This window comes from Nelumbo lutea, chromosome 7 (genome assembly GCF_056320005.1).
Source record: "Nelumbo lutea isolate HS-2025 chromosome 7, American lotus-T2T, whole genome shotgun sequence".
Lineage (NCBI taxonomy): Eukaryota > Viridiplantae > Streptophyta > Magnoliopsida > Proteales > Nelumbonaceae > Nelumbo > Nelumbo lutea.
In genome coordinates, this window is record NC_142690.1 from 61,929,041 (window position 1) to 61,952,770 (window position 23,730).

General features: G+C 39.5%; 1 protein-coding gene across 4 annotated transcripts; it reads left to right on the plus strand.

Moving 5' to 3' along the window:
* The first annotated feature begins 1,790 nt into the window (after positions 1–1,790).
* Positions 1,791–19,777, plus strand: LOC148846688 (Peptidase M50 family protein). Of its 4 annotated transcripts, none has more exons than XM_088955678.1 (11): positions 1,791–2,387; positions 2,859–3,179; positions 3,266–3,331; positions 3,484–3,550; positions 3,842–3,940; positions 4,025–4,128; positions 17,203–17,350; positions 17,536–17,616; positions 17,723–18,175; positions 18,472–18,795; positions 19,429–19,777. In XM_088955678.1, exons 2-11 carry the CDS (start codon positions 3,055–3,057, stop codon positions 19,588–19,590), a joined length of 1,629 nt encoding a protein of 542 aa, XP_088811804.1. In that variant the 5' UTR covers positions 1,791–2,387; positions 2,859–3,054; the 3' UTR covers positions 19,591–19,777. The 4 variants fall into 4 exon arrangements, with proteins under 4 accessions (XP_088811804.1, XP_088811806.1, XP_088811807.1 ...); XM_088955680.1 differs by having other exon boundaries at positions 17,203–17,284; XM_088955681.1 differs by lacking the exons at positions 3,266–3,331; positions 3,484–3,550; positions 3,842–3,940; positions 4,025–4,128 and having other exon boundaries at positions 2,859–3,265; positions 17,181–17,350.
* Positions 19,778–23,730: the final 3,953 nt, after the last annotated feature.

The following is a 23,730-nucleotide window of genomic DNA, read 5'->3' on the forward strand; positions in this document are numbered from 1 at the left end:
GAAAGCCGAAAAGGCAGAAAAAATACAAGTCATCAGATGAATGCCACTTCTGCAAAAAGACCGAACATTGGAAGAGGAACCGTCCTCAGTATTTGGATTCCCGCAAGAACAAAGAAGGTAATTTCGAATATCTTGTCATTGAGACCAATGTGTTGGTCACTTCTGCATCATAGTGTATTGACTTTGGGCCTTCTACTTATGCATGTAACACATTGTAGGGGTTCAAGGAAAGCAGAAGTCTGAATGATGATGATGTGGTGCTCTACTTCGGGACTTCTACAACAGTTGCAGCTACTGCTATAGGAACAACTGATTTAATTTTCAAAGAAGGAATTGTAATCCTTAAAAAATGTCTTTATGTATTGTTACTTAGAAGAAATCTGATTTCAATTACTAAATTGATGGTCATTCTATTTTATTCAGTGATAAGATTATTATTAAATTGAATAATAAATTTCTTATCTATGGAGAACTTGAGAATGGTCTCTATGTCCTTTGTCATTTTCTGAAAATTAACATAACCGAAAATACATCGGAAATTATCCCCAAGAAGAGATTATTTGATAAGGTTAATCTCCTTTGCTTGTGGCATTACCAAATTGGCCATATTAACATAGAACGTATCAAAAGATTGGTGAAGGACGGTCCTTTGGGTTTTCTAACTATAGCAGATTAATCAACTTGTGAGCCTTGCTTTCAGGGTAAGATGACAAAATGACTATTTACGGGTAAGTTTGAAAGATCTATAGGCATAGTTGACCTGATACATATTGATGTATGTGGTATCATGAATGTTAGGACACAAAACCAACACTATTACTTCATAACTTTCACCGATAATTATTCTCGGTATAGTTACATGTACCTAATGAGACATAAGTCTGAATCATTCGAAAAGTTCAAGGAGTTTAGACAAGAAGAGAAATAGTTGGGGAGATACATCAAAACCCTTTGATCAGATCAAGAAGGTGAATAAAAATACATAATTGTTTCATGTTATGGTTGGTGTGTTTATGTGTAATTACCCCTTAAACTGGACACTTATGAGACTCGTGTTTGTTTAGAATATTCTCAGCCGTTGGATAGACTTGGGGAGTTTATCCTCCCAAGGCTGACACTAATGTGTTGTCAAAGAAGTTGGGGTAATTTGTCTCAGTTACTAGGGTTGGAGACTGATGGGCAGTACTGAAAAGTTTCACCTAACCCCTAGACTTGATTTTGGTATTGCACTAGATGTCAGATTGGACTGTTTTTTATATGTCAATCAGTGAGATCCTTTGGGAGTCAAAACCTGGGTATGTTGGGACAGCCTAAGAAATCACTTTAGTGGGTGATTATAGTGATATGATCAACCCCTTTGTCGGGCAAAGTGAATGATTGAGACTACACTCTCTCTAATGGACAAAGTGGTGGGCAATTGGTTAGAGATAATTTGGCCCATCCAATGATGTGGTGACACGTGGAGTGACAGAATGATATGACAACACTTCAACAACATCAGACACCTCAACGATCCTAGTCACCTCGGGCACCTCAAGTTACCCCACTAGATCGAGGCACGAGTAGCTCATTACATCCACCAACTTGTCGAGGTGTCACGTGGCCTCCTAGAAGCAAGCCAACTGTCTCTGATCTCTCGGATCATATAGTACGTTGGCGGATTTTATCTTTTCACTGCTCGAATCGAATGGACCTAGATAAGCCTTATCATCTTACTTGGAGTCTATCTTCTGGTAAACGGGCTGGTAATTTATCTCTTGCATCCTCTTCTTGCAACTCAACCGGGCAACATCTCTAGCTTGAAATCCAAGTTATCTTAGGGAACAACCAGATCACACATCATCACTATGTTAAGGGATTTTTAAGCTGTTGAATTAGGATTTATACTAGGAATTAGAAAATGTATAACTTGGATTTGGAGAGAGAGAGAAAGAGAAGGGCCACCGGTGGCCGGCGAGGAGAGTAGAATATAGAGGCGGGAGAAAAAGAAAGAACAGGGGTTTAGGCCGTTAGGGAAGGAAGAGGAGATTGAAAATAAAAAGTTCCAAACCGTTGAGTTATTCGCACAGGGGATAGGGTATGAACATATAAAATTTACGTGGACATTTACAATTGGACACATAGCCCGTACAAAAGCGAGAGGCGTTCAGCTAATCCGCATTCTCGGCAAAGTTATTCCATGGCTCTGCATTGATTCAAATAAAGGGATTTTCAAGTATTTTGCAATTTCAGCAGCTGTCCTTCTCCTTGCTTGTGCAATGCGCTTTTTACTCTTCAACTACCCATACTATGCACATTAAAAAAAATGCCATACTGCTAGTTTCACCGACTCCAACTTGGTATAGGCAAGGGTTTCCGGACTTTTATCTTTCCAAGGGTTTCAAGTGGTAAGCTTTTTCTTCCTATTTTCTGGTTTCAGTCGGAGCCATCCAGATTGAGTTTTCCTATTTGTTTGTATTGAGATGAATTTCTTTGATACTTGTGCTTATTTTTAATTTCAATGATCAAGCTCAAGGGATATATTTTTTTTTTAATGTACAAACAAAAGAAAAAAGAATGCCGTTTTCTAATTTTCCTTTGTAATCTCGGGGCTTCAGCTATCTTGGGTTACGTATTAGATACTCAACTCTCATTCTACTGAGCTGTGTTCTTATGGATGAGTTTCTTTTTAGAGTAAATACCGGTTAATCATTCATCTATGAACCAATTGTGGTGCACTGGTTAATCATTTATCCAAAACTTCCTCATTTTCCTTTTGGTGCTTGACATGAAATGGTGCTAAGTTGATTTAAAGGGGAAAATGGAATTATGTCTCTTCAAGGTTTGGCCCTCTCTGGCGTAATTTGCTTGTGCTGCAGGTGTTGCCACTTGATCCTTTACTAGTACTACATTGGTGGCTCGTGTTCAAGGTGAACATCGTCAGTCGCTTGCTTTACCAACTTTGGATTAACTGTCAAAGCAGTCCTATACTCCTCCGGATCCTTGGCGCTTGGTCCGAGCTTAGAAACATTGAGGAACCTTCTCTTATTTTCATTCTCGGAGGCAGAAGAGAGCATGGTGATGGGTGGAAGGCGAGTGAGAAGGTCTGGAAGGGGACACAGTCTACTGCCTCTGAGCTCAAGGCATCATCGTTATCATAATCATCATAATCATCACCCCGCTAATACCATTTCCTGTTGGTACATCACTGGTTTTCATGTTTTGATCTCTTGCTTTAAGCCTTTCCAGTCTCCACTCCACTCCTCATTGTCATTTGTTATTCCAGGTACTGCGACTTCAAGTTCTCTTCCTTGAATGATCCTCTCTTTTATTTTGGGCAAAAGCATGCAAGGTTTAGTTAACTTTCTCTAACTCATTTACTGTGTAAGGAGATTTTATCTAGTAGCTTTTGAAGAAAATGCAAGGAAGTATTTTCTTATACTTTGTTACTCTTACCATAAAAAGAAAAGACAGTAACTTTCTTATTTGTCTGGTATCTGGCAGGTGCCTAAGAGCTTGGTTTACAATAGGGATTGGTTTTAGCTTGACAGCATTAGTTGTTGTATCTCTGGTAAAACCAAGAAAACAACATCCTTTTTCATATTCATGTCCTTCTAATTAATATAGTTAGGAACATTAATTCCATGTCAATGACAAAGGTCACTATAAATACAACTTACATAAATGGTTTTTTAATAAAAGAAAGGGATTGAAGTTTTTGCAACAAGATCATTGTGAAAAGAAAATGAAAAAAAAAATACATATATTAATTATATGAGAAAAGCAGGATAAGGATTAGTTCTGCTTATTCTTGCAGACATTTCACTATTCTTATCATTTGTTCACTTTTCATGGTTGCCAGATTCTACTTTGGGAATCAGCCAGACCATTAAAATTATATGGTGGAAGTTCTGAGCCTAAGAATCTTTTAAATAGACTATTATTTGGTTTCTCTCCTTCGGTAGGTGTTTGGTCTTGTCCTGGTTATACTGTGTTAGACTGTACATGATGTTGTTTGGTTTTAATTTTGCATTTATACATGCAGCTTCCTGGATTAAGCATATCAGTCATAGATGCTGGGCTTATGGTCTTCTCGACTTTGATATCTGTAGTGGTTCATGAATTTGGACATGCTGCTGCTGCTGCAAGGTCTGTTTCTGGGTGTATTTCTTTTTCTTCCAAGGATGGTAATGCTAAGCTGCCTAGGATCTGAGACAGCACTGGTTCATATTCTGACTCAATTCCATATAAAAAAATTTCCATGTAAAAATCCTTTTTCTGTTGTTCCATAAACCATAATGTCTGAGATAATGGACTGATAGATGTTTAGTTCCTCTCAAAGTCCTATGATTTGTGAGTGGTACTCCTCAAGATTTTTATCCTTTTGTAAATTAAAAAAATGACAAAACAATTGATTAATATGATTAATGTACCATCCGATGAAGGTCTCCATCTCCGATGAAGGGATCTGGTAACGTCGGTGTATGGTCAAGTGAGGTGTGTACCTTCGGTTTTCCCTAGTCTCTATGGCGTGCCACTACCCTTCCAGCAAATCTGTTGGAGAGAAGCGAAGATGGGAAGCTTCCAACTGGTACCGAAGAGTGGAGAAAGAAGGGTGGACAAGGACCAATCTCTCCTACAGTGATGCGGCGGCAGCAGGTGTCTGGCCTGCTTTTGGGTTGTTGGAGGTGAAGAGGGTCGGTGGTAAAAGAGTGGTAGTGATGGACTCTCAGGTGGTAAATGCGAGAAGGGAGTTTTTGTGGAATTGTTTGGTGGGGAGGTTCTGGTGGGGGAAGGGGACTAGGGAAGTGGAGATCTGGGCAAATAGGCAATGGAGGGAGGTAGGGGGAGTGAAAGTGAAGAAAATGGCAGATGGCCTCTTCCTTTTCATCTGTCCTTCGAGAGCTGGTGCAGATTGGGTGTTAAAAAATGGGCCTTCGCAGTTGGGGAGAAATCCCCTCTTGCTGGACTGGTGGTGTGCGAGTGTGGGCTGCTACTACCCAAACCCTTTTGCTGAAGGGGAGGATTTGGAGTCGGTTTGGATTAGGGTGTTTGGCCTCCCACTCCTTCTTTGGTGTCCAAGCGTAATAAGGGCAATAGGGGAGGATTTGAAGTCGATTTGGATTAGGGTGTTTGGCCTCCCTCTCCTTCTTTGGTGTCCAAGCGTAATAAGGGCAATAGGGGATGCTTGCGAGGGTTTCATAGAGACGGATGACTCTCCTCTGGAGATTGTGACTTGCGAATGGGTAAGAATGAAAGTTCATAGGGGGATCTAATTCCGAGAAAGATCGAAGTGGTGGCGGGGGAAGTGTTGTTCACTCTCCAGATATGGCAAGAGCTTCTGCTTTATGTTCGTAGATGGAGAGGGGGAGAAGAGAAGCCTAGCAATGTTCAGAGAGAAGAGAATGGGTTTTCAGATTGCACCAAGACATTGGTCTTGGAAGATTCTAGTGAAAGTGTTCTTCCTCGCACGTCTGAAGAAGCACGACTTCATAAGATTCGTACTCGGTCAAATTCTCCAGCGACCGGTGGTAGGGAAGATGGTGCAGACCTCAACTTTCTTCTGAGCTGTCCGATTTCAGTGACAGCGAAGGGTCTAGATGAACTTGATGAAACCAGTGGAAAGGGAGGTCGGATTTCAAATTTGGGAGACAAGGGGCAAACCTTGGGAGTAGAAGCTATTAAAGGCCTGATCAGGGAGTGTCTGGCCAAGCTACATCTGGCACCTAGGGAGGGCTGCTCGTTAAGTACTCAGAAAGTGGACCACCAGCCCCTTCTTTTCGAGTCCCATGTGGCCCAAGACAACTTAGAAGACGGGTCTGGGCCTGGCTCACCCCTTCCAGCCCAGTCGGGTTTTGCTCCCTGTAATTCGGTGGTTGGGCCTGGGCCCAAAGCAAATAGTGAGCCTAGGTCCCCTCCGGGTCGAAGGGTGCACGGTAGCTCAAATATCAGAACCCCTGGTTGGTTCATCCAACCACTGACGGGTTCAGGGGCCATTCGGGGTTCTCAGGACCAATTTTTGAACACTCTGCGGAGGGAGAAGAAGTGTGTGTGTGTGTGTGTGTATGGGGGGGGGGAGTTTTGGACCTCTGTTCGCCTGTTGTGAAGCCTATGCCCCCTCCGACTGCTTCTACTAGGGCTGGGTCTCAGCTGGAGACCAACCTGTTCGCTATTCTACACATGGAAGATGAGCTGATTGAGGTGGATCCGATCACAATGGTGGCTTCAGATTCTCAGGCCGAAGGTGGAGGAGATGATCAAGAGGGTGCTAGATCCCAGGCGGAATGTAGCAAGTTCTGTGCCACTGCTGTGGGTGCTGAATTGGAAGTGCAGACACAAGAGATCAGTAGTTTGAGGCTAGCTCAGCCAAGTCTAGTAGGTAAACAACCAGTGAATTCATGTGCTTCTTCCTGGGTCTCTTCAAAGATGTTGGGTTTGGGTAAGTTTCTAGGGATTTCTTTAGAAGGGTTGGAAGAGGAGACAATCAAATATTTGGAGGGAATTGAGCAAAGAGTGCTTGTGGCAAGGGAGAAATTTGAAGCAAAGAAGGGGGTAACAAATATAAGAAAAGCAGAGAATGATGCGACTGATTTGGGGCTTAAATGACAAAGCAGGTAGTAGTGAGGGGAGTGTGAGGGGGGGGGGGGAGAAAGGCTTGAGTGCCAAGCTCTCTTTTGCTTTAGTGGTCTATAATGGAGTTAAAGTTGCTATCTTGGAATGTGAGGGGTTTGGAGTCGGGTAGAAGGAGGCTTGTAGTGTGTGAGTCTTTGAAGAAGTTAGGGTAAAAAATTGTGTTGCTCCAAGAAACTAAGTTGGATAGTGTTGAGGTTGTGTGGTTAGAAGCATCTGGGGGGAGGGAGATGTTAGGTGGAGATCAAAGTTAGCAGTTGGGAGTGCAGGGGGGTTGTTGAGCATGTGGGATCCGATGGTTTGCAGTTTGGTTTCCTATCATATTGAAAATTTTTCAATTTCCCTAGTCTTGAAGTTTGTAGATGGCAATGTTTGTCAAATTACTAATGTGTATGGTCCTAACGATCGAAGTATGCGGGAGGAGTTGGCCGTGGTGAGGGGAAGTTTATCTTACCCTTGGGTTATTGGTGGTGATTTTAATGTCACCTTGTCTGCGGATGAGAGAAGCTCTAGAGGGAGAAGATCTAGGGATATGGCTCGGTTTGCCAATTTCATTTACAGATTTGAACTTCAAGACTTACCCCTTCACGGTAGCCGGTTTACTTGGACCAACAACCAAGACATCCCCACTCTTGTGAGGCTGGACAGGTTTCTAGTTACTTCTAATTGGGAAGATTTCTTTCCAGAATTCAAGCAGATTGCCCTTCCTAGGCCGGTTTCAGACCACATTCCTATTCAACTGGTTTGTGGTGTCAGAGATAGAGCAAAAGTCCCTTTCAAATTGGAGAATGCTTGGTTTGAGGATGCCACTCTTGTTCCTTTGTTGAAGTCTGTTTGGGATGATCTGCAGGTATTGGGTACCCGTTCTTTCATTCTGGCAAAAAAATTGGGGGCCACCAAAGCAATATTAAGGATTTGGAAATTGGAGAAAAATATGAGTTTAGATACTGAAAAGAAAGCCTTTCTGTGTACCATAAAGGAAATTGATTCAGTTGAAGAGTTGGGTTCTATTTTTGAGGAGCATAGACTAAAAAGAGCTTAGGCAAAGATGAAGTTTGATAAACTGGCAGTGTTGGAAGAAATCAAATGGAGGCAAAGAGCTAAAGTGGCTTGGCTGAAAGAGGGGGACATGAATACACACTTTTTTCACAAAATGGCAAATGCAAGAACTAGAGCCTCTGTAATAACCAGGTTGGAGGGAGAAGGCAGGGTGGGTGTCTCTGAGGCAGATATGAAGTTAGTGGCTACTAGTTTTTATAAAAAGTTGTACAAGGAGTCTTGGTCCTTTAGACCTTTTCCTAGGTCCCTTCCTTTCAATCAGTTGAGTGATGTGCAGTCATCTCTTATTGAAAGACCCTTCACGGAGGAGGAAATAAAAGCAGCAATCAAGTTGTTGGCTGATGAGAAGTCTCCAGGGCCTGATGGTCTTACAAACCTTTTCCATATTAAATGTTGTGATGTGGTGAGACATGATATTCTGAATGTTTTCCAGGACTTCTAAGAGAGGGGTTCCTTGCAGAGGAGTCTGAATACCACCTTTATAACCCTCATTCCAAAGATTGAAGGTGTTGTGAGTATTAAGGATTTCAGGCCGATTAGTCTTCTGCACAGCTTCTACAAAATCTTAGCTAAAGTTCTCGCCGAGAGAGTGAAAGGGGTTCTTGGAAGTGTCATTTCAAATAACCAAAGTGCATTTGTTCCAGGTAGGCAGATGCTGGACTCTGTACTCATTTCCAATGAGCTCATTCATTCCAGGAAAAAAGAAGGATCCCCCAGGGCTGATTTGCAAACTTGATATTAAAAAGGCCTATGGTCATGTCAATTGGAGATGTGTTGATCTTGTGTTACAACAGATGAATTTTGGGCAGAAATGGAGGAACTGGGTTAAAGTTTGTATCACCTCTCCAAAGTTCTCAGTTTTGGTTAATGGACAGTCCGCTGGCTTCTTTGATAGTTCCAGGGGTCTTAGACAGGGAGATCCCCCGTCTCCTCTACTCTTTATATGCGTAATGGAGATCCTCACTTTATTCTGTAAGAAGGCTGCAGTTTTTGGTGAGTGGGAAGGTTTTGCAATTGCTCCGGGGGGAGAAAAGGTGAGTATTCTCCAGTTTGCAGATGATTCGTTATGTTTTGTGGATGCCTCCCCCTCACAGGTGGAGTTAATTCTTGGTATCTTTTCGTGGTTTGAGGTGATTACTGGTCTAAAAGTCAATTGGAACAAGAGCAAAATTATCACGGTGGGTTAGGTTCCCAACTTAGCAGATTGTACTTGTATCTTGGCTAGTCAGATTGAGTCTCTTCCAGTCAAATATTTGGGGCTCCCTCTGGGAGTGAATGGTGGTTCTTCTGCAATTTGGGACCTAGTAATTGAGAGAATGGAAAGAAAGTTGGTTTCTTGGAAGGCAAAATACCTTTCTTTTGGGCCTAGGGTGACTTTGATAAAGAGTACTCTATCCAATTTACCCACCTATTTCCTATCTCTTTTCTCTATTCCAAACAATGTTGCAGATCAGCTTGAAAAGCTTCAAAGGAGCTTTCTTTGGAGAGGCTGGGAGGAGGAGAAAAAAGTGCATTTGGTGAGTTGGGAGCAAGTTTGCCTCCCCAAAGATGAAGGGGGGTTAGGCATAATGAGGTTGAAATCTTTTAATTCTGCCCTCCTTGGTAAGTGGATTTGGAGATTTGCAGTAGAAAATGATGCCTGGTGGAGATCTCTCATTGCTAGCAAATATGGTGTGGATTGGGGTAATTGGAGAACGAGGGACCCTCCTCCCAATTGGGGTAAATCTTTGTGGAAAGGGATAATGAAGAATTTTTCAGCTCTGGTTGCTGGGGTTTCAATTAAAGTTGGCAATGGTAGCAGGACCAAATTCTGGAAGGACTCTTGGTGCTCAGATAACCCCTTGTTGATTCCTTCCCTCTTCTCTTCCAGTGTGCTTCGGATCAAGAGGCTTCAGTTGCAGAGTGCTATAGTTTATCTGGCGGTTCAGTTCTTTGGTCTCCTACATTTAGAAGGAATCTTTTTGATTGGGAGGTGGATGAGGTTTTGAGTCTGTTGTCCTGTCTTTAGAATCATGAGCTGGATTACAGTTCAGAGGATAAGTGGCAGTGGAAGTGGAATTCAGATGGTGTGTTTTCTGTCAAGTCTCTGGTTTCTAATCTCTGTAGTAGGGGTATTCCTGATTTCCCTGACTGTCAAGAGTGGAATCCCACCACCCCAACTAAATCTAACTTCCTAGTTTGGACTATGGCTCTTAATAAATGTCTCACTAGAGCTAACCTAGAGAGAAGGGGCATTCGGATTTTGGACCTGTCTTGCAGTCTGTGTGGGAGTAATGCTGAATCCACTGATCATTTGTGCATCCACTGCTCGTTTTCTGCTCAGCTGTGGAGCCATTTCCTCAGCTCTATGAGTTTGAATTGGGTTATGCCGAGGTCGGTTAAGGAGCTGTTGTGTTGCTGGAAGCTTATGGGTCTGAGCAAGAAAAAGAAGACTGTTTGGAAGACGGTTCCAATTGCTGTGTTGTGGTCCATCTGGTCTGAGAGGAATAGAAGGATTTTCTGCAGCAAGACTTTAAGTCTGGAAGAGCTAATTCAGAAAACGGTGGGCAAACTGATGTTTTGGGTGTCTGTGTCCGAGGATTTCAGAAATTGTAATGTGTCTGCTGTTTTTCTTTCTAGTTCCTGGTGGAATGTGTAATTGCTGATTTGATCAGTCGGCCTGTTCTGGGACTGATCTCAGCCTCCTGTGTGTAATTTCTTCTCAATAAATATTACTTTACCTTTTCCAAAAAAAAAAGATTAATATTGTTGCTGCTAGAATATTAATCTTCTCACCTGCTCCAAATCTGTTTGAACTTTGAAAGTATCATTGGAAGATCAATTTGCTGCTTATTCTTGGTGTTGTTGAGTTCCATGACTGAAGAGCCAAAAAATAAAAAAATAAAAAAGGAACGATGATGTAATATATTTGTTTGTTTTTTTGTAGTATGGTTTCAAATGGTTGTCTTGGAGGGCATTTAGTGAGTTCAGGTCCAAGGGTATTTTTATCATTTCATAATTTAGATTTGGTCAAGGGCAGTTGGGTGGACCACTATTGCAGTTTCGTCCCTTAGGTGTTTTTGTAACTAAAGTTATATTTTAAGGGATTGTTTTGAAGTTATTTTTGTTCTTAAGGAGTTGTTTTGTGAAGGAGGGCATTCTAAGGGCTTATCAGTAAATATTCTAGTTGGATTCTCTTGCAAGCTATTGAGTCTTATAAAGGAGCTGGGGCTTGGGGGTTGTTTTCTATGGGACTTTTTTAGTTCTTTCTCTTGTGTTTGAGTTGTAGCTCACTCCGAGCTAAGGTTTTGAAACATTGGGAGCTTGGGTTTTGAGGCTTCAGCCCATCGATTGCCTTCCAATCCCTTTATCTCTTCGTGTCCACGCAAGAGGTCACATAGTTTTCAAGGCACCGAGGCGAGGCTAGGCGACAGGGGGGGGCGTCTTGTCATATGCCTAGGTGATGGATTTTTTTTTTTTAATGTAGAAAACATAGATCCTAGGGCAGTTCCCTATGTGCCATAACCATATTTCCTTTATAATTATTCATAATTTTCACATGAAAGTATAGAGTTCATGTTAAAGTATAGAAAATCAACATATTCATGAGAAGAAGGAAAAGAAAATTCAAAAAATATAGGGGCTGAACCCTTATTTTTGTTATAGGAAAAGAAGAAAAGATAAAGTAGTAGTAGTAGTAGTAGAAAATGTGTTGATTAGACAAAATTTTAAGTTCTTCCTTACTTATTGGTTCAGGTTTTAAAGTCTTTGAGGGTTCAATACAGCATTTAGAAATGTTTGTATCGATTAAACCTTAACAAATAAGAAAATAATAAAAGGAAATTAGTATATAACACACAAAATGAATATTTTAGTTTAATAGTGCCTATTTTATAATTATAATGTCAAAAAATAAAGAAATTGTTTTATAATACATAGTACAAGACTGCTTGGCGATTAGGCGAGGCAAACCTCAAAGGGGGCGCCTTGTAGCCTAGGCATTGCCTTGACAACTATGTGCTTGGTACCGTTTTTTATTATGGCAGAATAGTTCCAGGAGGAGTCATACTTCAGGTTCAGTTCTGAAATCTACAAAAACCCAGTTTGGTTTTGTTGTTTTGAGCTTTGAATTGTTGTTCTCTTAAAGTGCTGCATATATATTGCTTATCTGCCCACATCAATAACTAGGTCTTGATCTGAAGATCCTCTTGTATCCATGCTGAATATGTAGGGCTTCTCAATTTTGGTTTTTTATCAGTTAAATATTTCACTTTTCCTTTGGTGGTAAGAAAGACTTCAATAGACTTAAACCAAACATCATAATTACTTCCATTTAATTTTTTACAAGTCATTTGGTTAGACTAAAATCACTAGACAACATGATAGCAGACTTGGGTTCCCTTCTCTTTCACCTCACAAGACAATAGTTATGTAACTAGAAGTAATCAACCCATATCTGTCTTAAAATAGCCATTCACCAATCTATTCACCTCTTACTCTTTTTCACTCCACAAATCACATAATATATTTCACAGGAAAAGTTTTAGACACTATCAACCAGATCTCATATATTGTTCTCACTTCAGTTCAGCAAAAAAACTCCAATAATAGGAAGTCAGACCTCATGATCAAGTCTTCTTCACAAACAGCTTTGTAATCCCTCTCAATCTGTACCAATAAAGGGATTCCTTCTCACCTGAGTTCTAAGCAGATTTTTTCACACTTAAGCTGACCTCCATTGGCCATGTGGACCAGGAAGGATGAGGTAGTTGCACCTTGATTCCAGCTGTTTAACTAGAGTACATGTGATAAAATTCATAGTACTGCCACTATCTATCAGAATTGCCGTGTGGCAACCTTCAAGCAGGCTGTTTGTGCTCATGGTCCATGGAGAAGGCACTCCAATGAGAGCCTGGACTGAAATCTTGGTGTGTTGGCCTTAGGCCACTCTGGTCCATCTTAGGATCATCATCCATCTTTGCTAGGTCTCAGCTATCTGTTTGTAGCGAAAGGGCTTGTTGGGCCTTGCACCAATTACATAAACCCTTTTCCCTCCTTGCTTGCATTTCAGCTAGGCCAAACGATTGAAGGGAATAGTGGGCCTAGTTGGGCTTTCCTAGAAGCCCATTAGTCTTGTTTGGCCCTACTATCGGTTTATTAACTTAACCACTAGGTTTGTTCAACCGCTTAAGCTGGTTTATTCTCTTCTTGAAGCCGAGTTAGGCCAGCCATGGCCAACACTGTGATAGGTTGCATGGCTTTTACTTCCAATCTAATCTCCTCCTATAACCCTCCAATAAAACAACCCACCAGGGCTTTTTCTGGCCACCCTTGGACATGAATAGCCATTCATTCAAATTCAACCTAGTACTCCCTAACAGTGCTCTGTTGTTTGAACATATACAAGTCCTTATCATAACCTTTGAAATCAAAGGGTTCAAAGCGCACAGAGATTACTTCTGTGAAGTCAGCCCAAGTCATCCTGGGATGGGAACACGGTGCCATTGATACCAGAGAGCCACCTCACCATCAAGGTGTATAGAAGCTATAGGCACTTGGTCTGGTCTAGGGACTTCATTATATTCAAAGTAGTGCTTGGCGCAGAAGATCCATGAGCTTGAATCATCTCAAAAGAAAGGGGGGAAATCCAGTTTGATTGACTTACCAGACCAAGATCCAACTTGTTGGCCACTATTGGAGCTCAACCCTTCCTGTTCATTCTCTTGACTTCCTCCCTGAGAGATTGGTTGAATTTCATCACCACTTTGGACAGAGTCTCCTTAATGTCTTTAAGATCAGTGGTCACCTTGTGGAGCTCCAGCTCTAACTGATTCACCTTTGATTCCATTGGGGTGGGCTTCTTATTTGGCATGGGATCAGGCTCTGATACCAGATGATAGGAAGCTACTTATCATAGGGTTCCTTTGAGGGGAATCACCTCCAGAAGAGAAGAGTGAGGAGGAAAGAAGAGAAGGGGAAATTGGGGGGATAATTCTCTGCTTGTCTCTTTATTACATCATAACATGTATATAGTATCACACAGGTTACAATAGATCTATTAATTCCTGCTTCTGTGTAATTGCTAACTAACTGCTTATAGGTCTTTAGTTGCAGACTTGCTTGATGGTGGGTAAATCACATGCGAAATGTTGATGGGCCGAGGCTGTGATCTTGGGCCCTGGTTCCCTAGGTCTTCTGTCTATCTTAACACAAAATGTATATTTCTTGATAGACCTTGTTATGGTGAGAATTGCTCACTGAGCAATTTTGAACGGAGAATAAGGGGGTTAATATAGGTGAGATAGTGCAAGGTTTGCAGACAATTATGGGGTTTTCTCTAAGAAGATAGCAGATGGTTGCTAAATGGATGGCACCGAGGAAGGCAGAATAAATTTGAGTTTTGATGGCTTCTATTTAGGTAATCCTGGAGCATCTGGTATTGAAGGAGCTATCAGAGATAATGGTGGAAATATCCTACTGGCACAAGTGATGGAAGGTTATAAACTGGTTTATGTCAAGGGAAGTGCCTTTGACCTGTTGGTAAGAGAAACAAGAGCACTGATGACCAGCCAGAACTGATCTTTTGGGTGGATCCCTAGAGTAGAATACAGCACATCAGATTTTCTAGCTAGGGCAGGGATCACAAGGGAAAACCTAGGGGTGTCCATGAAAAACCGAAAAACCGAACTGCAAAATGTGGTTAACCGAACCGGTCGGTTCGGTTTCGGTTTGGAATTTTTGAAAAACCGAAGGACTGGTTCAGTTTTCGGTTAACCTACAAAAAAACCGGCATTAACCGAACCGACTGGTATATATTTATATGTATATTATATATATATTTTTAATATGTCACATTTTCTATATATTATATATAAATATATATTCATTATATATATAAAAATATATACTTATATTATATTTATAATAATCTATTTATAAATAATTATATATTATATATTTTTAGAGTATCTATAATATATTATATATCATTTATTATTTATAATATAATATTATACATATATTTATATAAGGGTAATTGTCCAAAACTCACCATGTCAATGAGATTTTATTTTCTAAAACTCACCATCCGTTAGAACACCGTTAAAGTTCATTGACCCAAGTTGTCCACATCAACCTAAATGCAAGTTTCATGACCAAACTGCCCTTGAATGATGAGTCAGCTTGTTAAATATTTTTTGACCAAAATGCCCTTAAGCGCCCAATCCTATTTTATATATAGTATTCCCGCTCACTATCTCCCTCACTCTATCAGTGATTTTTGTTTGTTTCCTGAAACAGTCCGCATCAAAATCCCTACACTTTCTAATGTCTTTCTCTATTCTTTTTTATTCAAGGTTTATAGGGAAACGGGAACCCAGGAAACGTAGAAAGATGCTGCTTAGAGCTATTCACTCATTGGCCACCACCTCTGCTAACTTACGCTCCTCTCTGTTGCTGCTGCTACTGCTCTCTCCCTCCCTCCCTCCCTCCCTCTCTCTCTCTCTCTCTTTCTCTCTCTCTCTTCAAGACTCTTTTTGACTGGACAATGGCCATGCCACCACCGTTACTACCACCCATGACGACCACTACGAGCACTTCTCTTTCTCCTCATGGTTTTCTCCCCCACCACTTTGTTATGTTGCGCCCATAGGAGTCCCGAAGCACTAGCTGAGATCCAGGCCTTGGTATCGTTCAAGCTCAATCTGCATGACCCGCTTGCCGCGTTGAACGACTGGAATGCTTCCACACCATCCGCTCCTTGCGATTGGCGAGGCATTGCTTGCTATAACTCGACCGTTATAGCTCATTGACCACCTTAGTAAACTCACTGACCACACCATCCGCTTCCTCCTCATGGTTTTCTCCACCATCGCCCTGTTATGTTGTGCCTAGAGGAGTCCTGAAGCACTAGTTGAGATCCAGGCCTTGATATCATTCAAGCTCAATCTGCATGACTGGGATGCTTCCACACCATCTTCTCCCTGTGATTGGCGAGGCATTGCCTGCTATAACTCCACCATCTGCTCACCGACCATCTTGGTAAACTCACCGAGCTTTGCAAGCTTAGCCTTCATTCTAATGCCTTCAATGATAGCATCTCTTCTTCTCTTTCTAATTGCTCCCGTGCTCGCGTCCTCTTCTTGCAATACAACTCACGATGTGGAATATTTCATATATAATATTCCCGCTCAATGATGTGGCAGCCATGAGTGTTCTTGACACAAGAACGATACCAACACGTCTGTCCTGATATTTTAATATTCACACTCATGCGTGATGGATTGAACATTTAGGTTAAATAGTAAAATGAATCGAACTTAATAAAGGGTAAAATAGTAAATTAGCAATGTTTGTTAGTCAAGCTACCGTTATCTCACTAACATGGTGAGTTTTGGATGTTTTGAAAAGTTATGGTGAGTTTAAGAGAATTCATAAAAAGTGATGGTGGGTTTTGGACAATTACCCTTTATATAATATATATTATAAATATAAAAAACCGAAAAACTGAAGAACTGAAGAACCGAACCGGTCAAAAACCGAAACCGGCGGACCGGTTAACTCGTGGTACCGGTTTGGAGAAATGGAAAAACCGGTACCACCGGTTCAGTTTGCAAAATATGCCCACAGTTCGGTTAACCGAACTGTGGACACCCCTAGGAAAACCTATTTTGAGGTGTTACAGGCTGGGAGGAAACTTGTTAGTGCACAAATCAGTGTTGGTGCACAGAATATTAAAGGTGTAATCTGCAAGAATCTGTAGTACTTGTCTCCTGCATTCGATTTAAAGGAATGTATGAGGTTAACTATTTTATTAATGAAATAACAATATGCTGTTCTCTGTAAAAAAAAAGGGAATCCTAAGCAGGAAAAAATTTAGTTCAAAGCAAAGTGATGATTAACCCTGTCCTACACTTCATAACAGGTAAGCAAACATGAAATTCTAGTAAATTGGATTTAGCCAATGACTGTTGAGATTTAAGCAGGTTAATGATGATCTCAAGTGGGAGACTGTCAATAGGATCAAAGGAGACTTTGACAGAAACATGGTTAAATACATGGGTGGAAGAAATGGGTGGAGTTCTGTGTCAGAGTATTCAGAACGATTTATCAAATCATTAAATTTTGGCGTTTATCTCATTGTCAAAATCTGTTTCTCTTTGAATGCATTAAGATCCACTACTCAAATTTGGTCCCATCTATCTCACCAGGTTCTCGGGAGGGGTAGACTGGATAAGACTTGTAATCTTTGGCATTTTTGCCCAAAGTGGCCACTCTCAGATTTGAAGCTGTGCTATTGTGCTTGTATCTTTTGATGCATTCATTATAAAATTGGCTAACATGATGGAGTTTGAGTTTCCTGATTAGTGGAGTAAGACATGCTCCTGTTCTGACTGGTTATTTATGTGTTGGTAATAAAATTATAGGGCAAGATACAGAAATTGGTGCGTGGCATCTAACTATAAAAAATGGTGCATGTAAGCTTTTATTTTCTGAATATTTGTAAGAACAGGTTCTCATTGCTGTTACTGTAGGTACCACTTCAATTGAGAGCAGTGAGGGTATACGAGTAGAGTATATTGCCATATTTCTTGCTATTATATTTCCCGGAGCTCTGGTTGCTTTCAACTATGAAGTGGTACAGAGCTTGCCTCACTCTTCTCTACTTCGCATATATTGTGCTGGTATTTGGCATAATGCAGTTGTAAGCTCTATTCCATACTTGTTCAGTGTAATTCCCATTATATATACATGAATACAAAACTTAGGTATCAAATAAGCTCCTCCGCACTGCTGAGATTGTTGGTTTTGATGTCTAGGATATTCATGAGCATGTTGTCCTTTAATTTGTTGGAATTGAGTATTGATTTTCTTCAACTTTCTCTTTAGAGCTGTGCAGTTTGTGGGCTGGCCTTGATCTTCTTGCCTTTGATCTTATTTCCTCTTTACATACATGGTGAAAGCCCCATGGTACTTCTCCATACAGATTTTGCTTGTTTCATAGAGGTAGTTTTATTTTTGATATCAATGTTGACCCCTTTAACAGATCATTCTTAAAACAATTAATCTGGTATAGGTTTTGGGCTTGTCTTCCACATCACCTTTGTTTGGGTATTTGTCTCCTGGTGATTCCATTGTGTCATTGGATGGCATACGCATTCATGACCCCCATGAATGGATGAAGATGATCACTCTGATAGATGAGCAGACACATCAAAGCTCAAATTACTCAGATGATGCTAGAAGTGTCTTGACTCTTGGTGGCAGAAAGGGTTATTGTGTTCCTAGTTCTTTGTTGGACAAGAGTGTGAAGATTCAACTGGAAGATAGCCAATTTGCTTGTCCTGATGAGCTTAGTGCCTTTGTAAAGTTTCCCTGCTTTAATTCAAGTTTGTTAGATAATGGTTATCATGAAAATGGAAAGTGGGGTGCAAACTGCTTGACTGCCAAACATGTTGTCAAGCTTAAGAAATGTGGTGATGGATGGCCAGCAGCTGTTACGAGTAGCAGCAGTTGTGAATGTTCACAGGTAGAAATTTGTTCTATCAAGGGGAATGTTAAATGGAATGAGTAATGCAGACTATTTTCTCTTTGAATTAAATATTGAATTTATGTATTAATTACTTAATTCTTTAAATCTTCAATGGTTCCAAAGTTTTTGCTAGGAACCTGATGAAATTGACTAATCTTCAATGGTTCCAAAGTTTTTGCTAGGAACCTGATGAAATTGACTAATCTTCAATGGTTCCAATGTTTTTGCTAGGAACCTGATGAGATTGACTAATCTTCAATGTTAACTGAGGATGCTTTTATTCATGTTGACAGGACCAATCCTGCTTGATGCCTGCTCAGGTTCCAGGTGTGACATGGGTTGAGATTGCATATTCAAACCCTTATTCCTTGGAATGCTTGCAAAAAGGAGAAAATTCATCAGCAGATATTGAGGGTACTGAATCTGTAATAACCAACTGTGGTGGGACTTTTGTATTTATTGGAGATGCGCATTCAATGGGACATTCAGTTCAATTAACGGCATATCAACCCCGCTGGGCATTATTTTTAGGTGCATATCTTCCAAATTCATTGGAGAAGATATTGGTCTGCACATTCCATGTATCCCTGACATTGGCTTTTCTCAACAGCCTGCCGGTATGTTGTTTTGTCAATATGCCTTCTATTATAGAAATTGCTACCTAAATACCTAATTACTATTGACAAACTTCTGTCAGACTTCATTTGTGTGCATCCAAGTAGAAGAAACAAGCATCCAACTTATAAGAAGACCATTACCCAATGTTGGTCCCAGCTATCTGGGGTCTTGGGAGGGGTAGACTAGGTATGATTCTAACCTTAGGCATTTTTTCGTACAAAGTGGCTGCCCTCAGACTCAAATCCATGATCATTTAATTGGTGGGTTTTCATGTAGGTTAGGCAATGCCTAAAAATTCGATGGTCATGATTTCCAATCTAGAGCTGAAACTTGAATACTTTCTTGACATAAAGTTAAACAAGTATGTTAGAAAGCTACTAATTCCATCGCATCAAATCTATAACTTGCAGCCTACTGTAGGACTTATAATGGCAAAATCAAGATTTTGGACATGGCTGTGTAACTTTCCACAAGCACGCATGCACAGACACAGACAAAACACGCACACGCACCACACATGCACACTAGTACACTTCTTATCTGATGTAAACAGTAGAAGAGGGGAATGCTGATCTTATCGAGAGTTTATTCCACGTCACTATCTATCGTGTACTAACATTAGTATTCATCAGGTGTTCTTTTTGGATGGCGAGTCCATTTTGGAGGTTATAGTTTGTAACATCACTTTCCTAAGCGCCAGGAAGAGGGAGAATTTTTTCCAAATATGCCTCCTCGGAGGTACCCTCTTTTCAATTTTGGCCATTTCAAGGATTTCCCTTTCAATATTTTTGTAGGCTGAAGTTAGCTCCTCTGTTATGACTTATAAGCATTTTGTTTTACTACAGACACGGTTTACTTTCTCATCGTTTTCATCTTTCCTTCAATTTCGTGTTAGTATCATTAGTTTGTAACAATGATAAAAATCCAAACTGTCTTTCTGTATTGCCATATCATATGAGATATTTCATTTTTGTACGGTAATTTTTGAACTCGGAGTTGTATATACATTTATACATGGGATTCTCGAGTTAAAATGGTATGAAAGGTCAAAGCTTATCCCTCGCAACCAGTACAACTATCCCCTCCAAATCCAATGCAGCTTCTGCACCTGTTGGTAATTTGCCCATGGATATTCCATTCCTCTTTATGGCTATACATCATGGTCTAGAGGCTCTAAGGGTGAGGAATGAGGATGCCCACTATTAGGGGTGTTCATTATACAGTTCAAATCGCAAAACCGAACTGAATCAAATTGAATTTGCGGTTTGGTTTGGTTTATACTTGTAAACGGTTTGGTTCAGTTTGAGAATTTTTTAAAGTGTGGTTTGTAATTTTGGTTTGGTTTATTGAATTTTATAAGCCGAATTAAACCGTAAATCGTAAACCTAAATTATATATAAATATATAATGAATTCTTTATTTTATAATAAAAAAATAAATAAAAGTTTTAAGTTTTAATTTTTAGGGGAGCTATTTGGGCTTTCTAATTGGGTTAAGCCCTAAAGAACGATAGAATGGTCCAAAGTCCCCAAATCGTATTAGAAATCACACCAAACCGTAATAAAATGGTTTGGTTTGATTTCTATACCAAAACAGTTTGGTTTGATTTAGAAAATTTTCAAACTGTAATTTATTGGTTTGATCTGAGGTCTTTTCCAAACTGCACTGAACCGGACCTTGAACACCCCTACCCACTATTGCGCAGAAAGTGGAAAACGTAGTTAAGCAACAGGAATCAATTGAGAGAACACAGTGGCATCCTTGATGGTTGTCACCCACTCACCCCAGGCATGCCAAAGAAAGAAAATAGGTTAACCGGTTTGGGACAGAGGTCAAATAGTCAATGAGGGAGTCATGCAAGCAGTTAAAGATGTTTCCACTCTTACACAAAGGGGGAGAATTATGAAAATGCTTCGATTACGAGTATATATATCATAAAAAAAGCTTGAAATAACAAAGGGAGCAAATAATAAAAGAAAGAAACATATGTCAAGGCTAACATAAGGGGGTGAAAAATGAAAAAAGATAAAATATATGATTGCAATTTGATGCCCTTTGATATACTTTGTTGAAAACAAATGTTGATCTAAAAGATTCGAAAAAGGGAAAAACATATATTTAGGGGAGCATGCATGTACTCGCCCGAGGGGGAGCTTCATAAGAAAAATCTAAATATGACGTTAAACTTTGCTGCTAGTACTTGCTTGCTGATAAACATGCTTCATAATATGTTATACACTATAATATTTCCATAATTCCATCCAATAATTTGTCATCATCAAAAAGGGGGAGGCTGTTCATCTTATATATTTTGATGATAACAAATACAAACTCATTAAGGCTACTAATAAATATGCTCTAAATGTGCAACCTAAGTATACGTATTCAATTATGTGCCAAGGAGATAAGAAAGTAAGCTGAGAAGCAAGTAGCCCCAAGAGAATAAAAGGAATGGCAATGCTAAACATTCAATGATAGCAGCAGTCTCCAAGATCCAAGAGTTTGTCGATTGCATTAATTCGGATCTTATTGTCATTAGCAATGCAATGTGCATAGTAGGGTTCATGTATACTAACCATGGTGTGCTTAAAATACCTTTTATGACCAGTGGGTAGGATAGGCAAACTTTTATGAAGCCATCTAGTTTGATACTTGGGCTATGTTTGGGAGTGCTTAAAAATAAGTGCTTATTTGGGCCGGGACTACACCATTAAATACTTACTGGTGTTTGAGAAATAAGTCCGAAATAAATGCTTATTTTTAAGCCCAAATTTCCAGCATTTTTTAAGTGTTTATACAATAAGCACTTATTCAAAAATTTCCAGCATTTTTTAAGTGTTTATACAATAAGCACTTATTCATGTTTGGGAGTGCTTAAAAATAAGTGCTTATTTGGGCCGGGACTACACCACTAAATACTTATTGGTGTTTGAGAAATAAGTCCGAAATAAGTGCTTATTTTAAAAATAAGGGCTTATTTTTAAGCCCAAATTTCCAACATTTTTTAAGTGTTTATACAATATGCACTTATTCAATTTTTTCTTCCAAAATTATCCCTAGTTGAAATTTAAAATACCACTTATAAAATTATCCTTATTTGAATATTATGAAAGTAATTTGTAAAAGTGCTTTCATAAAAGTACTTTCATAATTACTTTCATAAATGTGTTTTTATAAAAGTAATTGAATAAAAGTACTTTCATAAGTGTGTCACACATGCTTATTTAAGTGCTTATTGGAGAAAAAGATTACCAAACGCCCAATATAAAATAAGTGCTTATTTTAAAAAATAAGCACTTGAAAAAGATGGGTGCCAAATGTAAATAAGTGCTTATTCGAATAAGCACATGTTTTTAAGCACTCGATAAACACCTATTTTTAACATAAGCACCCCAAAACATGACCTTATTGGATTTCTTGGATTAAAATTTGTTCAATATATTGGAGATGGTGTTCTTGCCTTGTAAATCAAGTTCATGGTGCAAAGAGTGATCTTCAAAATGTTGCTAACTGTTACCAAGTGAAAAATGCCATTTAACATTTTTAAAAGGGTCATTTATTAAGACACCCCCTATAATTTTACGTAATTACTAAAAGCTACTTTTACTAAGACATGCCTATTTTTTATCAATTACTAAGATACTCGTATACTTTACAACAATTTTACTACAGGAAAAGTATGGACATACCCAATTCAGAATTTTGAATTCCAATCCACTCAATGCAGAATCCAGACATGTAAATACAATTTTTGAAAACTTAGGACAGACTCCCACGCCAACTACGCATTTTTTCTATGCCTATGAGGTGGCAATCCAACATGGATTCCATGTCACATTCTTCTTCAATTTTCTTTTAATTTCGAAATTACCCTTGACATGTAATGACCAAAATGGCCCTGCTTAAGAAAAGAAGGATCCATTGATCTCTCCCACTCTCCTCTTTCGTTGTCTCTCCCACTCTCAACTCACCTCCTGGAACTTTGTTCCAAAAAATTCTCTCTCTCTCTCTCTCTCCCTCTCTCTCTCCCTCTCTTGCAACTTTGGGTTTGCACTTTAAGCATTTCCCCTATTATTAAAGCCCTTCCAAAAGTTTCTTCTTTTTCTCAATCACCCTCCCCTATAACTCTGAGGTCATGCTCTAAGCATTTTCATTTTTAAAGCCAGCCCCGAAGCATTACAACTTGTCGGTTGAACGCCAGTATGACTAACAGGTAGCATTCTTGTTTCACAGTAAAGCGATTCATTTTGTATATAATCTCACTATTGTTCTCCTCAATCCAATCTCTGATAAACCTTCAAAGTTTCATGTAAGTTATCGTTATTATTTTTTATTTTCCCAAATACTTTATCATGCTTTGCAAAGTGTGTTGGTTATTGAAAGTTGGTCATTTTCTTTTTCAGATAAGATTATCTAGATTAGTTCTTGCTAACATAGTTCTAATTTTATGGTACTCTGTCGGTATATAGCTTTATTGAGATGATTGTCTTGGTTTTTATGTTCAAAAGCCAATTTCTAAGGTTTGGGTATTTGACATGGAGTTTCAACTAATGGGCTTATTTTAGCTTGTATGGAAGTTGGGGTTTTTAGTTTATGGTTATTGAACCTGATACAGAACTACAGGTTCATTCGATTTTGATATATGGAATTTAGTAAAAATTGTAGATGAAAAATTGATGTGGAAAGCTTTATGTTTACAAATAATCATCATTACCGGATGATCTCTTGCAGCCTTAAAATCAAGTTTTTAATTTCTTAGTCAACCCCATATAATGTAGTTGTGCAAGGCTCTGATGATGATTAGCTATCTGGCCAAGGTTGTTACCTACATTGATCAAAGGCATCACTACCCTAATTGTATAACCAACTACTAAGGATGTTTCCTTCATTGATCAGAGACATCTCCAATTTAATTTTATAACCAAGTGGTAAGA